Genomic DNA, 24,734 nt, shown 5'->3' with positions numbered 1-24,734 from the left:
AATTTTGTTGTGAGATTGGAGTTAACCTGATTTCTTGTTGCTAAACTTTTGATTGATTTGATTTTAAGATGGAGAGTTCAGACTTGAACATACAGAGAAGAATTTCCAAAATAGGAAGGGTGAAGATAATCATCATTTCTTTTGGGAGATCTTACTTTCTCTGCTTTTTTCACAATGACTTTGATAGATGCCACATTAATTAAATTTGCATGTTTCAAAATGAAATTCCTTTCATATTCTTTTTCTTTTTTTTGAGTCATGCCTATGAATATCTTTATGAATGTTTCATTTTTATTTTAATTTATACTTGGTGACTTGAAGCATTAAGTGCTGTCAACAGCTATCTCTGTTAGCTGTATATCTTCAGATCAGATGGGAATAAGGAGGAAGATTTGAAGAGACTAGTTCTGCAGCTTTTGCAGTGCACATCACTGCAGGGAATGTCACATGGGAGAGCAAATTTTATTGGTAAAGTAATGACAGGTAACTAATTTTCATTGAAAGTCATTAGACTGCATCCTAAGGAAGAGCTACTGTTGATTACATATATTTCAATCATGCCAATTAATATCTAGGTTAAAGCTTGTAGCCTACATTGTCAGTAGTTGAAATTAGTTGATGTTATTCCAACTGGTGCAATTAACTGACATCAGTTTTTCTTGCAATGAATCAGCTGGTGAACTGATTTGTATCTGAGGGGGCTTATAAGAAAGATGGAGAGAGACTTTTTTTGCCAGGTTCTCTAGAATCTCTAGGACAAGGGGTAACAGTTTTAAGCTGAAAGAGGGTAGATTTGGGTTATACCTAAGGATGAAATTCTTTCCTCAGAGAGTGGTGAGGCACTGGAACAAGTTGCCCAGAGAAGCTGTGGATTCCCCATCCCTGGAGGCTGGATGAGGCTTTGAGCAACCTGGTGTGGTGGGAGGTGTCCCTGCCCATAGCAAGGGGGTGGAACGGGATTATTTTTAAGGTCCCTTCCAACCCGAACCATTCTGTGATTCCAAGTCTCTGAGCTTAAACTTCACCATGACCACTTTGATACGTTATTCCACACATCCTTGCCCATGCTTAAATCCTGAAATACGTAGGCTAATGTGCTCTCATAGCTTGCAAATCTTCATAAGCATGGAACATTTTACGTGTTTTATTCAGTTGTAGGTTGAGGAGTGCTGGAGAAAAGCATGAGACTTGGCACAACCATTCTATTCCATATTCCTTTAGAGAATCGGTAACACTGCGTATGGGGCAATTTGCTGCATCTTACATTAGCTTGAGGGTTGTTTTTTTCATTTAGTTTTTTAAATACGTAGTGTAATTCAAGAGCAAGGGTATCATCTAGCTTAAATCTTCTGGGGCTCTATTTCTGGTGAAACAACCTTGATTATTTTTGCAAGGAAGTCATCTCTCTTTGTTCTAGTTTTAGGACTGTGTGCTGTGATTACTGACACACAAATGTAATGGTTGCTTGCGCAGTTTTATATAAAAATGTACTAAGTTCGGATTCCTTAAATAACCCTTGGTTGAGATGTTAGTGCTAAAGTGTTGGCTTGTGAGTAGGAGGTAAATTATATGTTGTAGCGTTATATAAAACTGACTCACATGAGTAGGTGAGAATCCCAAGAATATCAGGACACCCACACTAGTGAAAGAAAGACGCAAGCTTCCTCTGTACAACATGTTCCAAAGATTACATTAACAAAAACAGCTTTAATTTGTTTGAGTAGTAACAAAATTTTTCAGTGTTTTAAGAAATCAAGTGCTACTGCTTTGACTGTTTATGTTGGAAAATGCAACTAAAAGTAAAGCATTTTGTTCTGAAAAAGCTACCTGCAGCTCTAACTATATTTTCTGGCTAAACAGATGTTGAAAATAAATTAAAAAGTTAAATTACCCCCACAAGCAAGCAATAAGTATATTGGATTTTTATATCCCCTTTAACTTTTAATCCATGATGCATAAGGAGGCAGAACTGTCTAGTTAAGGGAGAATATTATTGCAAAATATTTCTGTAGTTACAAAAAACATGTAGCACCGTGTGACTTACTAGGATTCATATCTTTTTAATCTATGTAATTTATATAGATTGTAAGGTTAAACCTCATACACATTCCAGTGTGTTGGAAATCAGTATTTTTCCAAGAACAAGATTCAAAATGAGATTTTGTCTTTGCAAAGATACCTTGCTGAAGTAGTCATGATTAATGTAAGAAACTGTAATTGCATTGTTTATTTGGTATGTTAAAATATCACTATTTCAGAAGGATGACTTGAATGTAACCCATACACACAGAAATAGAAATGATTTTCATTTAAATGTTCTGCTTCCCCAATCTCATCTGCATTCAGTGTTAAAGATCCGTTTCTCCTTATTCTTTACGAAGCTGGTTCAGTCTTCTTGACATCAATACAACCAGAAGCTTTCCTGTTCATTGTGACGTTTGAAAAATTATCCCTTCTGTCCTGGCAGAGCTTTCCTGACCAGAGCTTTCTTAGAGGTGGGTTTGGGGTCGCTTCCTTCTCTAAGTGCACTTTTGCTTGGTGCTTGATACCTTTACAAGGCTGTTTTCATAGTGTGTGCTAACTCTTGAATATCTGGTTCTGGGGTTCTGATTCATCCAGCTTTGTGTGGTCACTTAAATTACAGCCTTAGGTGTTTGTATTCTCTTTTGTGTGGGGATCTACAACAAGGTTTCAGACCTATGTGCATTCGAGGTGAGCCAACGCAATAGGTTTCTTGCTCTTTCTCCTTTGCGTGCATATTCATTTTCAGGATACTTTCTCTTAGTTTTATTTTAAAGCTAATATATCTTGAAGTGAAAGGGTTGTTAAAACCTAGTGGAAATCAGACTGTGTGGTTCCCTTCTGTTTATGAAAATAAATGGAAAGCTGTGTCCGAAACCCACTGCTAACCCTACACCTGTGAAAGGCTCAAGAATATCAGGAAGTTTATAGCAGCATGTGCAGTGCACCACAATGAGATTCTGATGAGATTTCCTGTTAAGAAAAAAATAGCAGAATTTCTTCACAAATGGACAGAGATTCAAGTGCTATACAGGATTCACTGAAGAAGGGAAACATTTAGAAATGAAATGGGGAAGAAACAGAGAACTTGCCATTGACTGTGATACTTTTTTCATGGTTGGACTTTTTCGCTGATGGGAAATGTAACTGAGGCATCTCAAATGATTTTGCCTGGTTTTCAGAAACTTTTGACCGTGTGGGCTGAGCTTATAACAGGATATGGAACTGCGTATCATAGCTCTGATTTGTATTCTTGGATAGAGCTATTATTAAGGTGTCATATGAACAGATGGGGTATGAATGATGAAGCTCAAATTGGGTAACTACCAGTTGAGAGGAAATGACTAATTGAACTTCAGAGAACAAGAAGTCTGTCTTCTTGCAGTCAAAATATGTGAAACAAAAATACGTATTTGTCCCTTCAGTGTATCTGAAGATCTGTTTCTTCTGCTTTGACAGCATGAAACCTTTATGTTCATGTTGGCAGCTTGTCTGACTGCAGTAATATAGAACATACTGAAGTTTGTTATAAATAGAGGCTGCATATTTTTAAGGTTACGTAAAGCAAAATGTGAAGTATTTCTTTTTACCAGTTAAATGTGACTATTGGATCTTATGAGTTCTGTACGATCTGGACTATAATGATGGGGAAATTCTGTACATTTCAAAACTAATTGCTGTGTTCATAAACTGGGACACTTGACGACTTCCCTCTCAGTAATATAAGCTATTTTATGTTACTTTAGATTAAAGAACAAATATTGGACTTCTCTTATGTTCCAATTAGGTTAAGCAAGCATGTTTAAGACTTTTTCTAAAACTGGGAAAACTACAGAGTTTTAATGCTCTGAAATGCATTAAGTCATAAAATAACTTGAACATCCCCAATAACTAAACCAACTAATATTGGTTTTATTAACTTCTACCTGTATCATAAACTCATCTTGCGTATAACGTCAAAACTTGCATCAGTTGTGCTGATAATGTTAGTTCGCTGACCATAAATCAGCAATTTTGAAACTGTAGCATTTCAGGGATTTGGATGTGAATGGTGTGGATCAAAGCAGTGATTCACGTTGCAAACTGTATCATAACAGAGGACCTAACACATTCAGATACTCTAAATGGAGCGTTAAAAACAATTTTGTGCACCTGATTCATACCGGTCTGTGATGTGTCTAGTCAAATGTTTAAATGACTGAAAGGTGTATGGATTGTGAGCATAGGATGAAAATCCAATACAAAGCTATTTCAACATTGGGTGAGAGAAGAAAATTAATGCTTAACTAAATAGCAAATATCACTATTGAGCCACAGGCATTTGCAGCAGAATTCAATAGGTTTGTAAGTGGCAATTACTATACTTTCTCTTCTGTTAATACTAATAAAAGCGAAAATATTGTGATTCATAAGCAGTGTGGGTTATGTTCAGGTAACGAAGAGATAATTTTGGCCTCCAGTGCTGCGCATCTTTCCTCTGCTTAGCAGTTTCCCCACTTCTGCCTTTGATTTCACTGCAGATTATTGCAGAATGGATGGGGGAAAACTATATTTGAGGATTTATTGTTGAGTTATAGTACTTTTTTAAAGAGACTCAGACTTAATAAGGTGTGAATTGTATGTAGAAGTACCATATCTTTTGTAATTCTGTTAACAGAAACTGTACTGTCATTATGGGAACATAGAATTGGAGGTTACCTGTGTCCTGAAGTTTCTGCTGGTGGAAGGATCCACACTGTACTAATTCCTAGCAAAATTTGGGTTTCACCTTGTAATTGATTACTTTTTAGCCCCATGATTCTTTACAGATGCTGTTACTAATGTGATTAAGAACATCATTCTAATTTCTAGCTTAAATGTATCAGTAAGCCGATTATTTTATGTACCAACACTGTTGTACTTTCTACCCATGGAATTTTTCTTCATGGATTTACAGAACAGGGAGGGGAGGAATAAGCGTTCCATTTCAACTTTTACTTTCAGAGATAAAGAAACTGTTTCTTTTCTGGTGTGTCCTACCATGGTGTCCTGGTTTCAGCTAGAATAGGGTAGCTTTGTTTTCCCTTCATCTTTCTAGTAGATCTTTCTTGCATCTCTTCTGGCTTGAATTTGTCGGAAGACAATGGGATGTGGATGATCAAAATGCTACACAATATTCTGGATGGGTGGCATTCACCAATACGTTATATATTGGTGTTTATATTTCTCCATCTCCCCTGAAAAGTGATGATATCTTTATCTAACAAACAAACAACACCAAAAAAGAAACAAACAAAAAAACAAATTTTTTTTTTTCCTTTCGTCATTGTAATATCTGTTTATTTTACCCGATGTACATTCATTCTAGGTTTCCATTGAATTCTAATACTTCTCAACTAACGTTGCTTGATTTTGCAGGGCTGTTCAGGAAACTTTATCAATAGCTGCCTAGCAGGAAGAAGTGCACCAGATCCAGCTCTTCCTAATCAGCAGGGTGCTGAGTGTTAGAATCACAGCTGGAAATGTGAATAGTGTCAAGAGGCTATGAAAAGGATCGTTAAAAGCAAAACCTAGAGTCAGCCTTACAGTGTAGGAGCTTAGCAAAGTTCAGGTAAAGCTTATTTATGTTGTGAATCAATTTGCATTTTTCAGTAGCCTAGACAAATGTGCACGAGTGACCAGATAAGTTTCCACTAATTAAAATCTGGATAATGCTTTGTTAAAAATAATAATGTCCAGTATGCTAGTAAATTATTTTTGAAACACGCTGTAAAAAATTGTTCTCTTTTGGTAGGTGTAGAAATAGATCAGTATACGATAAAATCTAGATTAGCTAGAGAGTGGAAATGTGTCAATAGCAACTTTTCTTATGCTAGAATTTAGAGTATTGATGAGAATTCTAATTGCTGCCGTCCTTAATTCTGTAGCTCTTTTAAGCATATAGGTGTTTCTGTGGAATCTCTTTGTATTTGCGCTGCAGAATCAAGGAAGTTAAAACTGTGTTGATCACTTTACCACGTTTATCTTTTAGGAGTGGTTACTACATGGATAAAAAGATGGCAGTTACTTTGTGCTTCCACTCATTTACCAGCAACAAAACTGAGTTTCTGTAAATATTTTAAAGCCAGCACTTTTGTCTCTGCTACATAAGAGGTTTCACTTAAGACATACTGATTTGAAGCTAATGAAAGCAGAAGATTCTATGTGCACAACATGAAAATGATTGAAAACAACAAAACAGGACAACTTCCTGTTGTTCTGCAGATATTCAAGTCACAAAAGTTTAAGTGGCTACAGTAAACGAATGAAAAAAAATGTTTAATGGAAAAAACTGTTCCAGTGGTTGACATATTTTTAAGGCTTTTTATTTTGATTGCTCTTTAGCTTTTAATTGTCAGACCAATTCATAAATCACTCTGAATTTCTTCATTTTAGCTTGTTACTCTGGAAAAAAAAAAAAAAAGAGTGAAGGTATAAGTAGTTGGTTCACATATGCCAAAAACCAGTACAATAGGATCTTATATATTCTCACTTTGGTTTCTTAAAATCTGTGGCTCCTGTTAACATAGATTTATTGTCTCTCTACAGAAGATGCGTGTCTAAAGTGACATGATGTACGTTTCATTATTTATACAACTCTACTAAAATATAAGTTGATATGCTGAGAAATACTGTATTTGTCAGTATAAGTTGGCAAGGATCATTTGTGTTCTTGTTCTCTATAACACAATTCCTTACGAGCAGATGCTCAGATGCAACATACATTTGGATATTGCAGTATTTACATATTTGCTCTGTTATTCTTTAGGATTAAACATACTGTATTGTTGAGGAGTGTTTTAGGTTTATTCTTGCGACGCCTCTGCTCTGTAGCAGATTGGTATACTCATTTTCTGTATTTGTTTAAGGAGTTTAAAAAGTCCTGCAACATTAGGTGGTTGCACATTCCAGCTGATTTCAGACTTCAAACCGTTTTTAAAAAATTATGAATCTCCTGAAAGCAGTTGGCCTCTTAAAGAATCTGCAGGAAAGATGATTTGTTTTCTAAACTGCAGTTGAAGCAATTAACTAAGAGTATTACATGGAAAAAAAAATCAAACCTGACATTATTTTAAAATTACAACTGTGTATTAATTGTCTGCAAATAAATGTCTTCACCTGGCTGCAAATTACAAACATGAAGGCTCCACAGACATGAGTTGCTACTAAAAAATACTCTTTTCCTGCCTTTTTGTAAATCCGTGCGGATTTGGTGGTTTTATTTTATGTTTTCTTTCTTTGGTTTTATCATTCCATCCCTACCAAGTGTGAAGTGAAAAACATCTAAAAATCAGAAAATATATATGGTTAAAGCTGGGGGTGTTGCTGGGGAGTGGGGGGTGTTGTTACAAAGCTATTACACGTAGTTAGTTATTTATAAAAACTGAAGTTATATAAGATATATTTTGAATTACTCTTTTACGTTAGTTGAAAGAAAATGTTGAAATTAGTTGACATTGAATCTGTACTGTCAGGCTGAATGAGTAAACAACAGTATACCACATTTCTCAGAATATCAAATTGTTATCCCGCACGTCATGTCTGGCAAGTCCCTCTGTACGTTGTCTGCCCCAGAACCATGCATTTTGGCCCCATGGCGAAAGGTATGTTATTGGCCACGATCATAGCTGATGGTGCTGTTGCAGGCATTAATCATTAGCGTAAGGTGGCTGGGGTTTGTGCCAAAGAGAGAGCTTCTGTTGTGCTGTTGGGTAGCTGCATGAACTTCCGAGTACCTGACACACAAACACAAAAAAAAAGGCAGTTCTGTGCTACTTTAAAAGGTTATCAAAATACAGAATTTTTATATCTTGGTGTGTTAAATTTGGTTATAGATACAGAGACCTGGAAGGCCTCCAATTTTTTCACAGAAGCAACATTTCATTTGGGTTGCACGGTGCACGGGGTGCATGTCTAGTTATGTGGCATAAGAATAGGATAAATTTCAGTTTCCTCAGAAGATGCAGTGGGTGGGAAGACATGGTAAGAAATTCATCCAGAGCAATTCATCAAGACTATTTTGTGTCTATGAGTGAAAGCTCCTGGGGATTAGAAGCCAAAAACCAAGGCAGAAGTCTTGTTTTTTTCCCTTGAGTCAGGGGGGAAATAAACAGAGTGGCCTGCGAAGTCAGTTCCCTTCTAGAGCTTGAAATATGTTTCTGAGACTTGGTGCTTTCCTGTCGGTAAACGTATATAAGTCCTCCAGCACAGTGATGGACTGCATACAGCTGTCAATCTATTGCTGCCATTTGTTTGAGCAACACCACCCCGTGCTATGTTTGCCAGTGGTTTGACTAAGCCCATGCTGTTTGTGTGGCACTGGTAAGAAATGGTGGGAATTATTCTTCCACTTTGCGTTTTATGAAAACTTGGAAAATCATACAGTGCTTGAAAAGCTTCCCAGATTAGTTAATATCTGGAAGATTCATCTAATTGCCAATTACTTAACTGAAACCCAAGCAGGTATTGCTATTGAACTCTGACATTTCTTCCGAACTTGCAGAAATTTACACTTTGAGCTTATTTTAGATCTTGCTTCTTAACTCCCGGCGTTGATTCTGGTCAGAAAATTCTTTGTAAGCCTATAGTTTTACGCAGTCTGCTGTTGCTACAGGAAAAAAAGGGAATTTAAGTCATCATCTTGCTGCAAGACATATAGGGAGTAGGTTTTTTTTCTACTCCTCTTTATTACGTTCACAGGTTTTGCTTGGAATTTGGCTTCCTCTGAATTTGTTGGTGTGTGAATTTAATGTAGTTATTTCGTCTGCTAATTACAAGAGTTAGTACAGACTTTTTTAATTCTTTAGATAATGCTTTCAAATTGGATAGGCTTTATTGTTGTGGTGTTGTTGGTTTTGTTTGCTTTTTTGTTTTTGGTGCTTTTTCTTGTGGTTGTTGTTGTTATTGTTTGTTTTTATCATTTGGATTTTTTTTCCAGCTTGCATAAGCTTGTAAAATAGCAGAGGTAAAAGTTTGTGAAATAGCTAAGAGCTCAGTTTGTGAAATAGCTCAGGGCAGATGTTTGGAAAGCTGTGGCATTATCCATTTAATGGAACAACTAAATGTCTACCAAATAATCCCATTTGTCCTTCTTTTAGTCTCAAAAAATTTATGAAGAAACTTCTTCTGGGTGCTAGAAGCTCTTAAGTTCCCTAGATCCTATACGAATTAAGAAATGTAAATATTAAGGCAACTTAAAATACCTATAAGAAATTTATATCAAAGATGGCATTTGATATTTAGAAAATGTAAAGCACTTACTAGTTTTGCCTGTAGACTTTTCATTATTGTCTTTAAATGGAGTAGCATTAACTAAATGATCCAAAATGGAAAAAAATTGAGTTCATTTTCTAATGGATTAGCTAGTACAATTAAGAGGTGAGAAGGTGTCTGTTTCTATCTCAAAACAAATGAGGTTGTTCTGGAAATCAGCTTTTTCTAAATCAGTCAGACATATAAACAGTCTTTAATTGTGAAGCAGCAAAACCATTGCTGTTTCCGAAAGACAACAAAACTCAAGATGTACTTGTCAAGCTGAAAATGTCTCTTAAGATTATATTTAATATAGCACTAGACCAAAGCAGCAATTCAACTTCAATGCAAGTTCTTCAGTAATACTAATAAATCGAATATAAAATTGTAGAGTAAGTGGTGTGCTTATTTTTGCATTTATTCCAAAATTTATAGTTAATATCAAAAATGCTGTAGAAAGGAAGTCTACCTTTTTTTTTCCACTTGGTGACAGAGGAAATCCTTTGGATTTGGTAAATCCATAACTTAAATTTATAGCAAGCAATTTATAAGTATTGGTTTATATGTTATATTTACTGTTTGTTTCTGCTTTTTTTCCCCTCTCTTCTCATTCCATGCTTAGGTGTATGATTGCTGATGAGGTAAGTGATGTTCCTGTTCCTTTAGCACCATTTTTCTTGTTTTAATGTACTTCATTCAGGTGTGATTTTTCTTGTTTGAGGGATGTGGGCAGAACAGTTGGCAGTGAAGGAAGCCTAATTTGTATGATATTCAGTAGATATTCTGAAAATACCTAATTAAAAAAAAATCTGACACGAGGTTAAGACAAGCTTTGAGAAAGCTTTGAAAGGTACTTTTATTCTATTTAGGCTAAATCTCATGCTGTTAGGTCCTTAAAATCTTAGTGCAGTTTATTTTGATTTTTATTTTTAGCACTTTATAATTGTACAGATAGCTTTTTTTAATGGATTAGGAGACATTTGTGTACCAAAGAGAGATGTGCCTTCCAAAGAAGAATTTTCCTAACAACAAGGACCAAGTACTATTAATTAAATTCATGACTGTATACATTTTCAAGTATATGAATTTATTCCGTATTAGGGAAATTTGAGTTCAGAATTTCTTACTACAGAAAAAAGCATTTTTGTAATAGGGTATAATCATTATTATATTTTATATTAATTGACACATTTTCAATATAAAATCTTATTGAAAACCTCAAGAAAGAATTATCTTTCCTTTGAGTAGTCTTTTTAAAATGCTTTTGGCAGCTTAACAAGTTGAAGAGTTTGATTACCCTTATAGTCTATACTACTAAAGCAATGAGTAAAAAAACCTTCTGAAATCAATGGAAATGCTTTTTTAGCTTTAATGAGCTAGCCAAATATGCAATATGTATTAATCCTGTTAAAGAGAAGTATCTTTTTTCATGAAAGATTATCTGTAGTAACAAATTGACAATTAAATATATACTATGAAACTAACTCTTTGGTTTTGTTTTCTGTATCTGGTTTATTTTTTGCAAAATAGAGAGGCTCTGGAGACTTGAGTGTGTTTTCTGAGCTCAGACTTCTTTTTTTTTTTTTTTTTTTCCTTTCCTTTTCCTAGATGGGTCTAGGTAAAACAATTCAAGCAATTGCCATTTCCTACTACTACAAAAAGGAATGGCCTCTCTTAATCGTAGTGCCTTCATCTCTGAGATACCCTTGGGTTGATGAGATGGAGAAGTGGATTCCAGAACTTTCTCCAGATGATATTATCATCATTCAGAACAAAACCGATACTGGGTGAGTAACGTTCATTAGTCTTCTATGGAAAGGCTTGTTTCGTTCTGTGACCTGATTGCAGTATATATGTGAAAAAGGTACAGTATATATTATGGCCATAATGGAAGGTAAGGATTCCAGCAAAATAAAAGATATTTCAATTAGGTGCTATATCTTTCAGTTGAGAGTTGGAATTATGGTTGTTTCTCATCTCCTTTGAAATGGAGAGGTCTGATTGTACAGTAGCAAGGGTTGCCTGCTTAAAATTTGGTTACTTGAGCGTGTCTCTCATTGAACATATTCAGTTCTATGTCAACTCTGTTGAATTAGGTGGGATTTGTTAGTCTCTGTAAAACAGCTTGAGCACGTTTTTTGCAAACTTCTGGTATGCATTATAAAATAAGGAAGTAATTACCATTAATATTCTATTTAGTGCACTGACAAAATTTAGAAGTTAAAATAAGTATCTCTAAGTGACTGCAAAGCTCCTTGTGACCTGAGTTTTCTATCTTTAGACTTAATAGCATAAATTCATCAGCGTGTGACTACAAGTCTAGGGTGCTATTAGAATAACTCTCCTATTGTGAGGAAATACTGAATTACAAGGGTATTTTTTTAGTCTCTTTTACTGTAAATGACGTGGTTGATTTCATGGGAATGTCTAGATATTGTCCTAAAACTTCTGGATATAGAAGATTGATCTCCGTGTTTTCAGAGGAGTATCAGAAAGTGACTTGACTGCCAAGACATGCTAAGACAGTAACTTGGAACCTTCTTTGTGGTAACAGCATAAATCCAACTGGAAATATGTTTAAAAGCTTAATCAACGGATAGTTGTTACTGATAGTCAAAATATAACTTTCTCATAGGAACACAGGAAATAAAATAAAGATCTAATAAGCCTATTTTTTTTAGCTCTTCAACTAAAAAGCACACAAACTCCATGCTTATAGTTCTGAATATAGAAAGGAGAAATGTGGAATAAGGGTAAATAAGGGTAAATGATGACAAAAAGTAAGTAAGTGGCAAACAGAATTCTGTTCATTTTATCTTTTGAGTTTTTTTTAAAAGGAGTAGACCTTAACCATTATTACTTATTTTTGTTTGCAACAAGAAAAGAGGAAAAATAAGGCTTTCTGTTTAACCCCCAAGAAGCTTCATAGCTGTAAGTGAGGTAGCTCTTGAGCTAATTAATTTTTTTTTTTTAATTTGCAAGAAAATGCAAAAACAGAGCAGCTACACTTGGTTTGTACTTTGGGAAATTGTGCTTCTCTGTGTTCAGCCTTTGATTTCTCTCAGTTCAATACTTTGCTTTTCTTCAAAACTTCAACAGTGAAATTTAGTGCTTGAACGTTGTTTAACTGCTTAATGTGAACAGGTTAAAATATACTCAGGAATCAGTTCAGGGTGTCAACATTTCTAACTACATTTGAAAGGAGATATTTCTTGAATCAACTGTTTCAACTAATAATAAACAATTTTATTTCTGATTTCTTTTCCTCCATGCTCCACAGAGGAGGTGAAATCCTTGTTTTTCTGGTTGCTGCATTTATCTACGCAGTAGCAGCCAGAGGGTGCAATGTGTTGGCCACAGTGCCGGTACTCTGACCGTTGCCTCTCCCTCCATATCCAGAAGCATGAATATGCACATGCATGTACTTTCTTCCTCATAAGTACTGTAATAAAATTCCACTTAGTGGATTGTTTTTTGATCCATTGCTACTGGGGAACAAATAAAAATCATGCCAGCAGAGCAGTAGCATCTGACAGATGGACAGACCAGCTAAGACTCGAGTTCTGGTAACTTGTTTGTCTAACAACTTTAACTGTTCGTGTGTTGCTCAAAGGCTTCTGAAGGGCCACAGTGCTCTCTAGTGATTTTAAAAACAATTCATGCCTTGGGCCTGGGTATGTTCTTATATGTATAGTAAGAAATTATTTTCAAATACTTGTTTGTTTTTTTTTTAAAAAAAAGTCCTTAACCCACAAAGATTTTTTCATTGTATTTTCTACCCCTGTTTCTTTGATGAGGGCAAGTGAGAGAAGGGCATGGTATTATTTAGCTGCTCATTTCACACAACAGTGTCTTCTGAAAATAGGTATGAAATGTGTGTGATTTAGAAGTGTCAGATGCTAGATTTTTTTTTAAATGAAAAGCATGTATTATTAGCCAACCTGACAGCTTACTAATTAACCAATCTAAAAGGTATCATACATACCTTCTTAAAAAAAAATCAGCTTTAGTTTAATTAGTCTAGTTAATTTAGTTTAATAATTCCTTTGCTATATTAATTTTCCTACAATAAAAATTTACTGAGACAACTTCTGGATTTTCTCTTCTAGGAGAATATCAACCAGCAAAGTGACGATTCTGGGGTATGGCCTGTTAACTTCTGATGCCCAGACTTTAGTAGACACTTTATACAAGCAGAACTTCAAGGTAGTTGTGATTGATGAATCACACTACATGAAATCCAGAAATGCCACCCGCAGCAAGATCTTGTTGCCAATTGTGCAGAAAGCTGTTAGAGCTATTCTTCTTACTGGAACTCCTGCTCTAGGAAGACCTGAAGAGGTATTTGGCATGCTGTGTTTTTTTAGGGATAGTATCACTAATGAGTGCACAATTTTGTAATTTTCTTGAATATGTACAATTATATGCATTAGAAAATAAAGCAATTCACAAGCTACATTAGGAAGCACAAATGAGAAAGTAAAAAAAAGTGTTCTTTAATTTGATTGTATTGATGTTTTACAAACTCATTTTAGGCTTATGCACAGGTGACTTGGGTCTGTTTCTTATAAGAAATTAATCTTTCTCATAACAGACCAGACTGTTGGGTGAAATAGAAAATAGAGGGCTTGAGGAGAGAACTGTTTGTTTCTACTGGGCAAGAGAATCCTTGGTAGACACAAATTTGCATTAAGTCTTCTGTATCCTCATCTGATATAGGCAGTAATTTGTTTCTCTCTGGTCTTTTTGTTATTGCTAACATTCACTTATAGCAAAATTTTGCTATAGCAAAAGTGGAAAAAATCTATCTAGTGCTAGTTGCTATCCAGAATTATGAGTTTTCCTTGATGGAAGATCAATTTATGGAACTGGGGAGAAGCAAATTAGAAACAAAAATCTCTTGGATTTTATACTGAACCCAAGAAACTTTTTTTTTTAATCAAATGTAGAAATAAATGGAGTATAGGATCTAATTTTGTATCAAGGCAACTTAGAGGGCTTAAAATAAATATTTGTGCATTTCATAGAATCACAGAATCATTAAGGTTGGAAAAGCCCTCCAAGATCATCTGGTCCAACCATCCCCCTACCACCAATGTCACCTGCTAAACCATGTCCCTAAGCACCAGGTCCAACCTTTCCTTGAACACCCCCAGGGACGGTGACTCCACTGCCTCCCTGGGCCTCCCATCCCAATGCCTGACTGCTCTTTCTGAGAAGAAATGTTTCCTCATTTCCAACCTGAACCTCCCCTGGCGCAATTTGGTTGGAAGGGACCTCTGGAGATCATCTAGTCCAAAAATATACGGTAGATTTAAGAGGATAACAGGGAAAGACAGTTACAGAGAGCCTTCCAGACTACTGCTGTCTTGATGTCTTCTCTGCGCTCCCTTAACAATGGGTCTTGGATCTAGTTATCATCGTTGAATCCAGAAAGTTTTAACAGTAAAACAGCTTGTAAGTTAGGATTCTTTCTGGTTAAGGTTGTCGAAACTGTTCCCGCCCCGTTACTCAGCTGTGAAAAAAGGTATGGAATTTCTGGTCCGTAATGACACCATCCTTTTTTTAAAGTAGAACTTAATACATGAAAATCCCACTCATTCTTTTACATAAACAGGACACTGCTTACCACTTCAGCGCATTGAATGCCTGCAATGATGCTTTGCAGAAGTTTATGTACCTGGCAAATCACACATATTTTGTTATTAGGAAGAATATTTTCTTGTCCTTGTTTTCTTGTTCAGTTTGTCTTTTCCAAGTCTCCAACGCCGCTGTGGTGTTCAGGGTACTCTGCTCTTTGAGGGCTTCATACAGCAGTCCCGCCTGAAGACATGTGCATAGCCTTAAGGAATGTCCTTTGCTTATGTGCTGAGGTAGTTATTTTCTGTGCAACTGCTGAATGTAAGCTTAACACAATAATCACGTAATAAGTGAGAATTATTTCTGAATAGTCTTACATTTGCAGGCAATTTGTCACTGTCACTTTTTTTTTACAGCTTTTCATGCAGATTGAGGCACTTTTTCCAAAAAGATTCGGAACTTGGAATGAATATGCCAAGAAATACTGCAATGCTCGTCTCAGGTATTATTGTACTTGTCCTTTTGTTTTCTTATTAAGTGTCTTTGAGTGTCTTTGATTTTCTTCTCATGTGAAATGAGAGAATCAATAAATAGTATCTCTATTGCTGTATCATACCATTATGTTTGGAGACTTAGGGTCAGATAACATCTCCTCCATCAAAGAGAATTAGGGACCTTGCAGAGGAAAAGTATAAATATATATTTTGTACAAACGCAGAAGATAGCTTGGCTTCCACACAGGTTTTGTTGTCAGTGTTTAGAAAGATCTGGGGAGAGGATTAAATTGACAGAAGACTTTAGTTAAGAAAGAAATTGGAAGCTATTAAAGTTTGAGAGAAAGTGTAAGTGCCAACATTCTGTTAAGTAAAATGATTTCCAAATTTACCGTTGTTAGTATGAAATCTATAGGTTTTACCTTTAGAGCTAGTGTTTCAGTTAAAGCTGAAACTTGAGTTTTTGATTGTCAGTCCTTTATGCATATAATGTAATAATTTACATCTCTTTTTATTATGGGATCCAAACTTTTTGCTATCCCTTAACACTTGGGGAAAAGAAGACCGTATATGGTAAAAGGAGATAAAGGTATAAAATTCCCCAGGGCCTGGTAGTGTGTTTGTAGTTCAGTTTGAGGGTTTGAATATGGGCATTGTAGGTTCTTGTCCACTACCTTGTCTCCTATTTGCTAGGTAGCACTGCTCTTTACACTTCTTTCAAATGCGTTCCTAATGAAATTTTAACCCATTTTTATCCCTTGCATCTTTCATGTGTTTTTATGTTTCATGTGCTTAAAATCATTAACTTCATGAGTACCCGTTCCCCTCTGCTTGCTTCCCTCAGCTTTAGTTTAATGATCAGTTTCTCTAGGTACATTCTAAAATAGAGGGAACAGAAGAAGTTCTGATATGAAATGCTTAGCTTTACCCATCTGAATCTGTTTTGCAACCTGGAATGAAAGAAGTTTTGAGAAGAGAAGAACCTTTACAAAAATATCTACAATTTTGCATATATTCAAAACAGTAGATTTTGTCAGTGAAATTGGCTAGCATTTAGATTTATTTTTTACAGTAATAATTACACAGTTTCTTTTTCATATAGTCTGGTATTTTTTTCCCCTCCATCATATGTGTTTTATCAGCATTAAACTTCTAATAACAAGGAAGAGTGCTGCCTAATTTTCAGACAGAGAAAAGCTATTTTTTCCATGGTGTTTTGACTGAATGCATGTGTAATTTTCACACCACAAGTGTGCGTGGGTACAGCATGGTTAACTACTCAATCATAGATGATTATCTTATTTTTGGAATGCCATAAATGTAATAAAAATCAAGTTCAGGGTTTGGCAAACTCTCAATAAAAAACTTTGTCTTAATGACTGAAACAAAACATCCTGTGGTAATAAACTTGATAAGATTGTTTTATGCAGAACTTCCTGTGAAAATGTTTTTTTGACTTAAGTGTTCACAGACACCTGTTTCTAAAGATGAGGTCCAAAGTATTTCTGTGATTTTTTTCAGCTAACATTTCTTATATCTGCAACGCTCAAGTTGGAGGGAGGAACCCTTTCTAAGGACAATCATATAAATAGATTACAGAAGGCAGGCGAGCAAAAGATGTAGCTGTCATCCCTCTGTGCAGCATTTTAAGTGAGCTACGTCATTACTTTTGCAGTGCAGAAATGAGTCCCTCAGCTCCGTTCAGAACTGATCATAGGCAGCCAATGAAATACTGTTGATAAGCTCAGTAAGGCTTAAAATTCTTTAATTTTTTTAAATAATTTTTACCAGTGGAATTAAGTGCTTGCAATGTGCTCTTCTGTCTTGGAAAATGCCACCTGGGCTTTTCTCTAAAGCCAGCAAAATCTGTCGTACTATTTTTTTTTATATGTTGACAATATTGACACTGAAAAGCTGTTATTTCTGCTGCAATGTGTCCTTGAAAGCAACAAAAGAAAGAAAAAGGAACAATAATTTAGTAATTTCATTCTCTGTTTCAACCTTTAGCTTTTTAAACTTAAACCTACTTCCTCTATTTAGCCTTTTTCATTAAATAGCATTGCGTTTAAAACAGGAAGCTGGCTGTAACTAGCAGGGAATTCTCAGGAGAAAACAAAGAAATATTAACAGTGATATTTGCAGCATTTTTGACAGTTTCCTCTATCATTTGTTCCCCCCTATAATATAATAAAGAGCATTCTTACTGTGGTATATTCTTTTCATTAGTCCCTTGAAAGAAGAGTTTTAAAATGATATCTGGAGCTTCTGCTTCTCGTACAAAGGGAAGTGTAGCTGGGATGAGATTGTGTACATCTGATGGGTAGTCAGGCCTGCAGGTAGCAATATCTGCTGGCAAATTGAAAAAGCTCTGGCTTCAGTGTTGGAAAGAATCAGAGAGAAAGCGATCATCTCTCCAGTGTAACCAGGAACACTGAGTGTTGCTATCCTCCGTGCCTTCATATCTAACAGTGTGTTTTTAAATTCATTATGTACTGAAAGTTTCTTTTGGATTTGGAAGAGCCAGTTTTCACCCTTAATGTTGATTTTTATTTAATTTTCCAGATTTTTTGGTAAAAGAGCTCAATGGGACTGTAGAGGAGCTTCAAATTTAGAAGAATTGCATCAGCTTTTAAGAGAAATTATGATCAGAAGACTCAAGAATGATGTTCTAACTCAGTTGCCTCCCAAAGTTAGGCAACGTATTCCATTTGACCTCCCACAAGCCACAGCTAAGGTATATTTTCCACTTAGTGCTGCAAACCACATTTGTTAGTAATGTCTATAAATTTTATATATGTGTGTGTGTATATATATATGCATATATATAAATATAATATGCATATAAATAGATATATTCACATATTCTTTGTAACTAAATATATAGCATAGCATCTGTATTATTCTTTTTAAAATAGGTGAAGAACATGAATATGCTACTTTTTGTCATCAAATAATTATAAAATATACCCTAATTTTAATACAGTCTTCTTCCTTTCTGTCTTCCTTTCCATTAGATTTTGAATCCTGCTATTACTTTTAGCCAAATTTGATAGTTCTCATAAGTACTCAGTTCCTAAATGTTTCATGCAAATCAATATTGTGGTAGAGAATGCTTTGTACTGTCTAAACTGTCTATAAATTACTTGTACATCTATCTAACCACTGATCTCTTCTGCCACTTAGAATTTGAATGCTACTTTTGCAGAGTGGGAGAAATTAATGAGAAACCTGAATTCAGGTGCCAATGAAAGCCACTTTGTTGAAGTCATGAGTCTAATCACACGCATGTATAAAGAAACAGCCATTGCCAAGGTAAGCATGGAAGTATTTTTTTTTAAATACATTTAAATTTTTCAGTGTGGTTTAACTTAATAAAATCAGTTGTGTCAGCTTCTCCTAGACTAGGAATGTACTGAAGGCGGGTACTTCAGCGATGTATCTGTGTGTTGGCAGCTGCTGCAGCTGATCCAGTTGGCATGTGGTACAGAATGATGCTGATGGAGCCCTTATGCAGACTGTGCTCTGCCAGTACTGGTTCTCTCCATGGATAAACAAAAAGAATAATCCGCTCTAGCTAGTCTCTGTTTTAACAGATGGAGTCCCCTGTTCTGTATTTTCCTCCTATACTTAAGATGTGAGAAAAAACAAGTTAATAACCAGAAGTCCTACATGCTTACTTTTTAACATGTTATCAGGCTTCTTTATGCTAATCTGTTTTTAGAAAAGGATATTTAAAAAGAAATAAAAGTTCTGCAGGCTGCTGTATCAGTAAGAACAGAGACTGACTACTTGAAATTTTTTCTTAAATTTTCTACTTATCTTAAAGATATTACTGTGGTTGTGCTGCTATTTCTTCCCTACTGTTTTTATTCTCTCCCCTGTCACTGTCAACCCATTTTTAGACAGAAAGTTGAAAGAGGAAAACGAAAAAAGTCAGAGGACTGCTACTGTGGGTATTGCATTAACTATTGATATTGATCTTGATAAAATCTTATTAGTTACTATTACCTATTAGATCTTACTAGTTACCATCGATAAATCTTATTAGTAACTGACATTATTTTAATAGTTGTTATAAAAGATATTGAAAATGATATTTGACACAAAAGAATTCTATGAATGTTTAAACAGGCAAATGCTAACATTTTGTGATTGCAGTGTCATGAAAGTATCAAAACTATTTTTTCTGTTTTGATGCATGGCTTTATGGGTGCAGATACAGATGTTCTCATTAAGCAATGTCTTATCTATGTTTGGACAGAAATTAGGAGGTTTATTTTAGTATGGTTTGAAACACCAGATAATGGTGTCATAACTAAAAGCATTTTTATTTGCATCTTAATCTGAAAGTGCCATCTAACTGTGTGATCTTTTGAGGATGAGGGTTTTTTCTCTAAAGAAAGGAAATAGGTTTCACTATTAAGACATAAATTTGTGGTACTTCTTAATACAATTTGAATAGTGTAATAATTACTGTTCCATAAAGTCTTAAATGGACAACAAAAAACATGGACACTCACCTTTTCATTTCAAAAGAAATTAAAAGGCATTAAAGTAAAAACTGTCTTCTTGAATGTTTTATGTGTTAAACTAATGAAAACATACTCTTTTACTCCAGGCAGGAGCAGTAAAGGACTATATCAAAATGATGCTTGAAAATGACAAATTGAAGTTTCTAGTTTTTGCTCACCACTTAAGCATGCTTCAAGCCTGTACAGAGGCAGTTATAGAAAATAAGGTAATGATTTATTAAATGCGCACTCGTTTAATTTCAGACTTCACAAATACACAACAACTGTGTTTGAACTGAGTAGAACTACATGGAATTTAAGGAGTTTAAGTGTATACAGGTCAGTGCCACTGGATTAAAAGGACTGGGGGGTTTTCAAGAGCTGTTTTATACATGAGGATAATGTAAACACTCTTATCTGGTATGATACTTCATTATTGAATTGATGTTGTAGGCAGTTGTTTCCCAAGGTTTTTTTTTACCAATATGCTTCTGTCTACTTTGTTTTTTCTCTGTTTAATTCAAAGCAATAAAAATGTCTACAAACCACTTTCATGTTATTGGTCATAGACTCTCAACCATTGCTAGGGAACAGTGCATAACTGTGCTATTTAATATTAAGCTAGTATTTTGCAAGTGCTTAGAATTTTAATCAATCACGTCAGGCAAATTGCAGGTTCTGGGGAGCATTCCACTTCAAGAGTCTGGTCACTCTGTCTTCTGTAAATAAGGAGTGCTGAGTTGTAACTTTTCCAGATAAACAGGCTTAATTGTAGATCAAAAGGCAAAAAGCTAGAGGTACCCCTGTCCCCATGACTGAAATAAAACAGATGTTTTCTGATTTGTATCGGGAGACAGAGGGTGATTGGATCAAAAAATGAACAGGAATGATTTCATTTTTGTCTCTATTATAATATGTTACAGGTTCGCTACATACGGATAGATGGAAGTGTTCCTTCTGCAGAAAGAATACATCTTGTTAATCAGTTTCAGAAGGATCCTGATACACGAGTTGCTATTTTGAGTATTCAGGCAGCCGGTCAGGTAGGATTAAAAAAAAAAAAGGAAGTATGTGAAATAAGAAACTTCAAGAATAAATACTGATGTCACTTGATGACTGAAGTTATTTGCTTGAAGGCAGTTCGTAGAGTATACCTTTTGGAGACACGTGTATTCATTTTTTTTAACTAATCATGTTAACTGTTTTAAGCCTCCATTAAAATTACATGAGTAAAATCAAGATAAGCAGCAGCATCTTGTGCTTGAATAATTAGTAAAAACAAAACAAAAAAACACACTCCATTTTCTCTCTTAAAGTATCAGATTAATAAGTAACATTTATTTCTGTAATGAAAAGCACTATGCAGTCTTTGTACAATATTGGAGTGTTTATTGAATCTTATTAGTATCTACGTGAGGGTCAAGGAAGAAATCAATGTAGAGGGCCCATCTCCTGTCCCCATGGTCCCCCTTATTAACATGTAAAAATGTTCTGTGCAGCATGTAGCTTTGTGTGGAGAATTTTTTTCTAAAATTTATCTACTTGCTTATTTTGATTAGGGTTTAACTTTCACTGCTGCTACTCACGTTGTGTTTGCTGAATTATATTGGGATCCAGGCCATATTAAGCAGGCAGAAGACAGAGCACACCGAATTGGGCAGTGCAGTTCTGTGAATATTCACTTCCTTATTGCAAAAGGAACATTGGATCCTCTTATGTGGGCAATGCTGAATCGCAAGGTATGTGTGGAACAGAACCAAATAACCAGGAACTCACTGTGTTTAAAATACCACTTAAGTGAGAGTAGCAAATAACATTTTTGTTTGTCTAGAGCACTGTTCTAGTATAAGACAAATCAACAGACCAGGAATTGCTAATTATCAAAATGACTGTCTGTTCTGAATTAGTGTTTCCTGTCTTTTGCTCTCCATTTAAGGTTGAAAGATAAATAAGATAACTCTTTGCTAAGGTGAATGGGATAGTTCACACTTATTGTTTTGTCTTTCTTCTAGCTTTTTATTGCTCTGCTTGCTCAATTTATAATTTTAAGGTTTTCTGTGCAGTCATAACAGCTAGAGATTTTTTATTATTATTATTGAGTGAATGTTATACCTTTCTAACTTCATTTCTGAGAGACAGGAGCATTCCCAAGTAACATTTCTTAATCTCACCCAAGGTTCAAGTAGTCTTACTTTCTTGTTGTCAGGTATTACCCAGTTGTTTTAGGAAGGTTAGTTCCACATTCGACATTCTTTCATTATTTGGAAGATCTTCACAGGACTAAAAGTCATTTAGCTGTTTTGCTTTTGTGACCTTTTATAACCTTTGATGCCATTTATTATGTGTCTTGCTTTGATAGCTGAGGTGTGTTAGGGTGTCAGCTCTCGTCTTCTGACAGTTCCAGAGGTGTAAAGCTAGAAAGAGAATAGCCTTTTAAACTCTAATTGTCAGAACGTAATGAGATTGTGGTTATGCAGTTTCTTCTGATGCAAATGCCAGTTAAGTGCTCTATTCCAATTTGTGGCAATTCATTCTTGCATTTGGCTACCCCTTTGTTGGAGTGGTGCAATTGCTTCTGTCCATATTGTTATTATATTGAGAAACTGATAACCATTTTTTGTCAACATGTTCCTCTGCTGCTGGAAAGTAGTCACAGCTGACAGAATCCAGGAACTGCAAACTGTATTTGAGATTCAGTTGGGGAATGAAACTCTATTCTAATTCCTGTAGGTACCTCTGAAAAATCCGAAAGTCCCTCCAGTACATTAAGAGTCTTCTCCTTAAACATGGCACAGATGGGTCTCAGTAATTCACCAACTATTTACTGTACAAGAGTTCAATCACTAAAGTGCTGCTTTCAATTAATACTGCCTTTGGCTCCATGTACTAAGCAACACGTGTAAAGACAGTAGGGGGAAGAGACACACACAATGTATATTTCCTAACTTCAGTAAGTACTGACGTTTTATGTGTCACATGTTAGATATGCTACTTATTCTTGCAGAAAATATGACTTTTGATTAGGACAACTGGAAGAAGAATAGTTTTAACTGAAGTTATGTTGAGTTACTACAGATTTTCTCACTTTTCTCTTGTGAACTTGGTTTAACATTTGTAATGAGTGCATTTAGATAACTAAATTTGTTCCAACATGTGAATTCCTCAGAACTTTTATGCAAGTCTTCTTTCTGCAGGCCAAAGTTACAGGCAGCACCTTGAATGGCAAGAAAGAGAGAATGCAAGCTGAAGAAGGTGATAAGGAGAAATGGGATTTCTTGAGTTTTGCTGAAACTTGGACCCCAAATGAAATTCTAGAAGATACCCAAAATGAAGTTCTATTTACGCATGTAAGACTCAAAATTTAGGTTTTTCAGTATTCTGTCATTTAAAAAAAAAAACATTATAGCCATTGCTTACCTAAGCTTTGTGTGCACTGCAGATTTTACTAGTGGAGAAACACTAAATGAGTGGGAAAAATATAACGTGAGTTTTGTTTCAAAAAGTTAGTGAAGTTGGAGAAAATCATTTGTTGGGCATAAATGTCACCTACAGGTTTTGCATAGGTCCTTATGTTATCTTTTAGGTGGTTGACTCACCTTCAGTCTGATAAGAGCATGTCATTTCCGTTTAAAGCACAGCTTAATTAATAGCCAATTAAATTCTGTATGGTTATTTTGAAAGCAATGTTTAAAAGTCTTTCTTTGTAATAGGCATAATCAGAAAAAGGCACGCAGCATATCAATTGTCATTGTTTTCAGAATTTTGTTAAGAATAATGAAAATGATTTTTACAAAACAGAAGAACAATGTAATAACTTCAAAGAAAAAAACAATAATTTTGGCCAATTCTGATGCTGTAAATATGAGATGGGTTTACATATTTCTTTCTTCTTTCCTAGTTTGAAAAGGAAAGACAGCATGACATACGTTCCTTCTTTTCCCCCAAATCCTCCTCTGAGAAGAAACGCAAAATATTTTCAGGTAGTGAATCATTAAATATTGATCCAGAATCTTTTGAAGTCGCAAAAGAAGAGGATGCAGAGAAGAGCAGTGAAAACCTGGATTCTACAAAACTAAGTGATGTGGATACAATTTGTCATGAAAGTACGTCTGGACGTGAAGCTAAAAGAGCAAGAAGCATAAGTGGATCTACTCCAGTCAGCTCCAGTAAGAAAAAGAAAAAATCTTTAATTGGAGAAAAGTCCACTTTGTTTACAGAAAAAAATGCTGAAGTCCTTCCTTGTGGCTCAAACACTTCAACCAAAAGCACAGCTTTAAGTAAAGTTTGGCACTGTAGTGCTTGCACTTACAGCAATAACGAATTACTTCCTTACTGTGAAATGTGCAGTTGCCCTCAGAACAGTAATGGTAAGTGACCCATGCTGTAGAGAAAGTATGCATTCTTCATTCCAGTTGTGATTAGTTTCAGAAAATAAAGTATTTTTAAATATATGAATATACACAGTTACAGGCAAACTGTGAAGAATATCTTTACGTGAATAGACAGATACCTGCTAAGTGATCTTTCTTAATTTTGCTTTTCCTGAGGATTTTTTGTGTTATTCTAATTTGAAACAAATAGAGACTTCAGCTGAAAGTTAACAAGATACGGATAGAGTGAGCAAGAATATACATTTTGTTTTCTTTGCAGCAAATGTATCTTTCCTCTGCAAAGGTTTATGATTATTCTGAATCCAATTAAATGGTAAGGCTTTTCACTGCTTGTCAAAACTAAATGATGTAGCATAGATGTTTTTATTAACTTGGGTATTGTATAGTTATCATGGGAGCCATTGCCTGGAAAATATAGCATTTCTCACTCCAACAGATCAGAATAAATATCTTTTATTAAATTTATT

The 24,734-nt window shown here is 35.1% G+C and overlaps 1 protein-coding gene across 8 annotated transcripts in view; it reads left to right on the top strand.

Annotated features, from left to right (window-relative positions):
* ZRANB3 (zinc finger RANBP2-type containing 3) overlaps positions 1 to 24,734 on the top strand; it is a 50,013-nt gene that overhangs the window by 13,882 nt on the left and 11,397 nt on the right. For 5 of the 8 annotated variants that reach the window (XM_048062766.2, XM_013186451.3, XM_048062765.2 and 2 more), the window contains exons 3-13: positions 9,914 to 9,932; positions 10,900 to 11,078; positions 13,401 to 13,632; positions 15,288 to 15,373; positions 17,928 to 18,099; positions 18,549 to 18,677; positions 19,984 to 20,103; positions 20,800 to 20,919; positions 21,436 to 21,615; positions 23,071 to 23,223; positions 23,775 to 24,243. In XM_048062766.2, coding sequence (XP_047918723.1) covers positions 9,914 to 9,932; positions 10,900 to 11,078; positions 13,401 to 13,632; positions 15,288 to 15,373; positions 17,928 to 18,099; positions 18,549 to 18,677; positions 19,984 to 20,103; positions 20,800 to 20,919; positions 21,436 to 21,615; positions 23,071 to 23,223; positions 23,775 to 24,243 — 1,859 coding nt within the window. Of the gene's footprint in view, positions 1 to 2,381; positions 2,496 to 5,418; positions 5,612 to 9,913; positions 9,933 to 10,899; positions 11,079 to 13,400; positions 13,633 to 15,287; positions 15,374 to 17,927; positions 18,100 to 18,548; positions 18,678 to 19,983; positions 20,104 to 20,799; positions 20,920 to 21,435; positions 21,616 to 23,070; positions 23,224 to 23,774; positions 24,244 to 24,734 lie in introns of those variants that run through there. The other 3 variants (XM_013186454.3, XM_013186453.3, XM_013186452.3) reach the window with 2 other exon arrangements.

This window comes from Anser cygnoides, chromosome 6, assembly GCF_040182565.1.
Source record: "Anser cygnoides isolate HZ-2024a breed goose chromosome 6, Taihu_goose_T2T_genome, whole genome shotgun sequence".
NCBI lineage: Eukaryota > Metazoa > Chordata > Aves > Anseriformes > Anatidae > Anser > Anser cygnoides.
The sequence above is the reverse complement of the archived record's forward strand: the minus strand, read 5'-3'. Positions and strand labels throughout refer to the sequence as shown.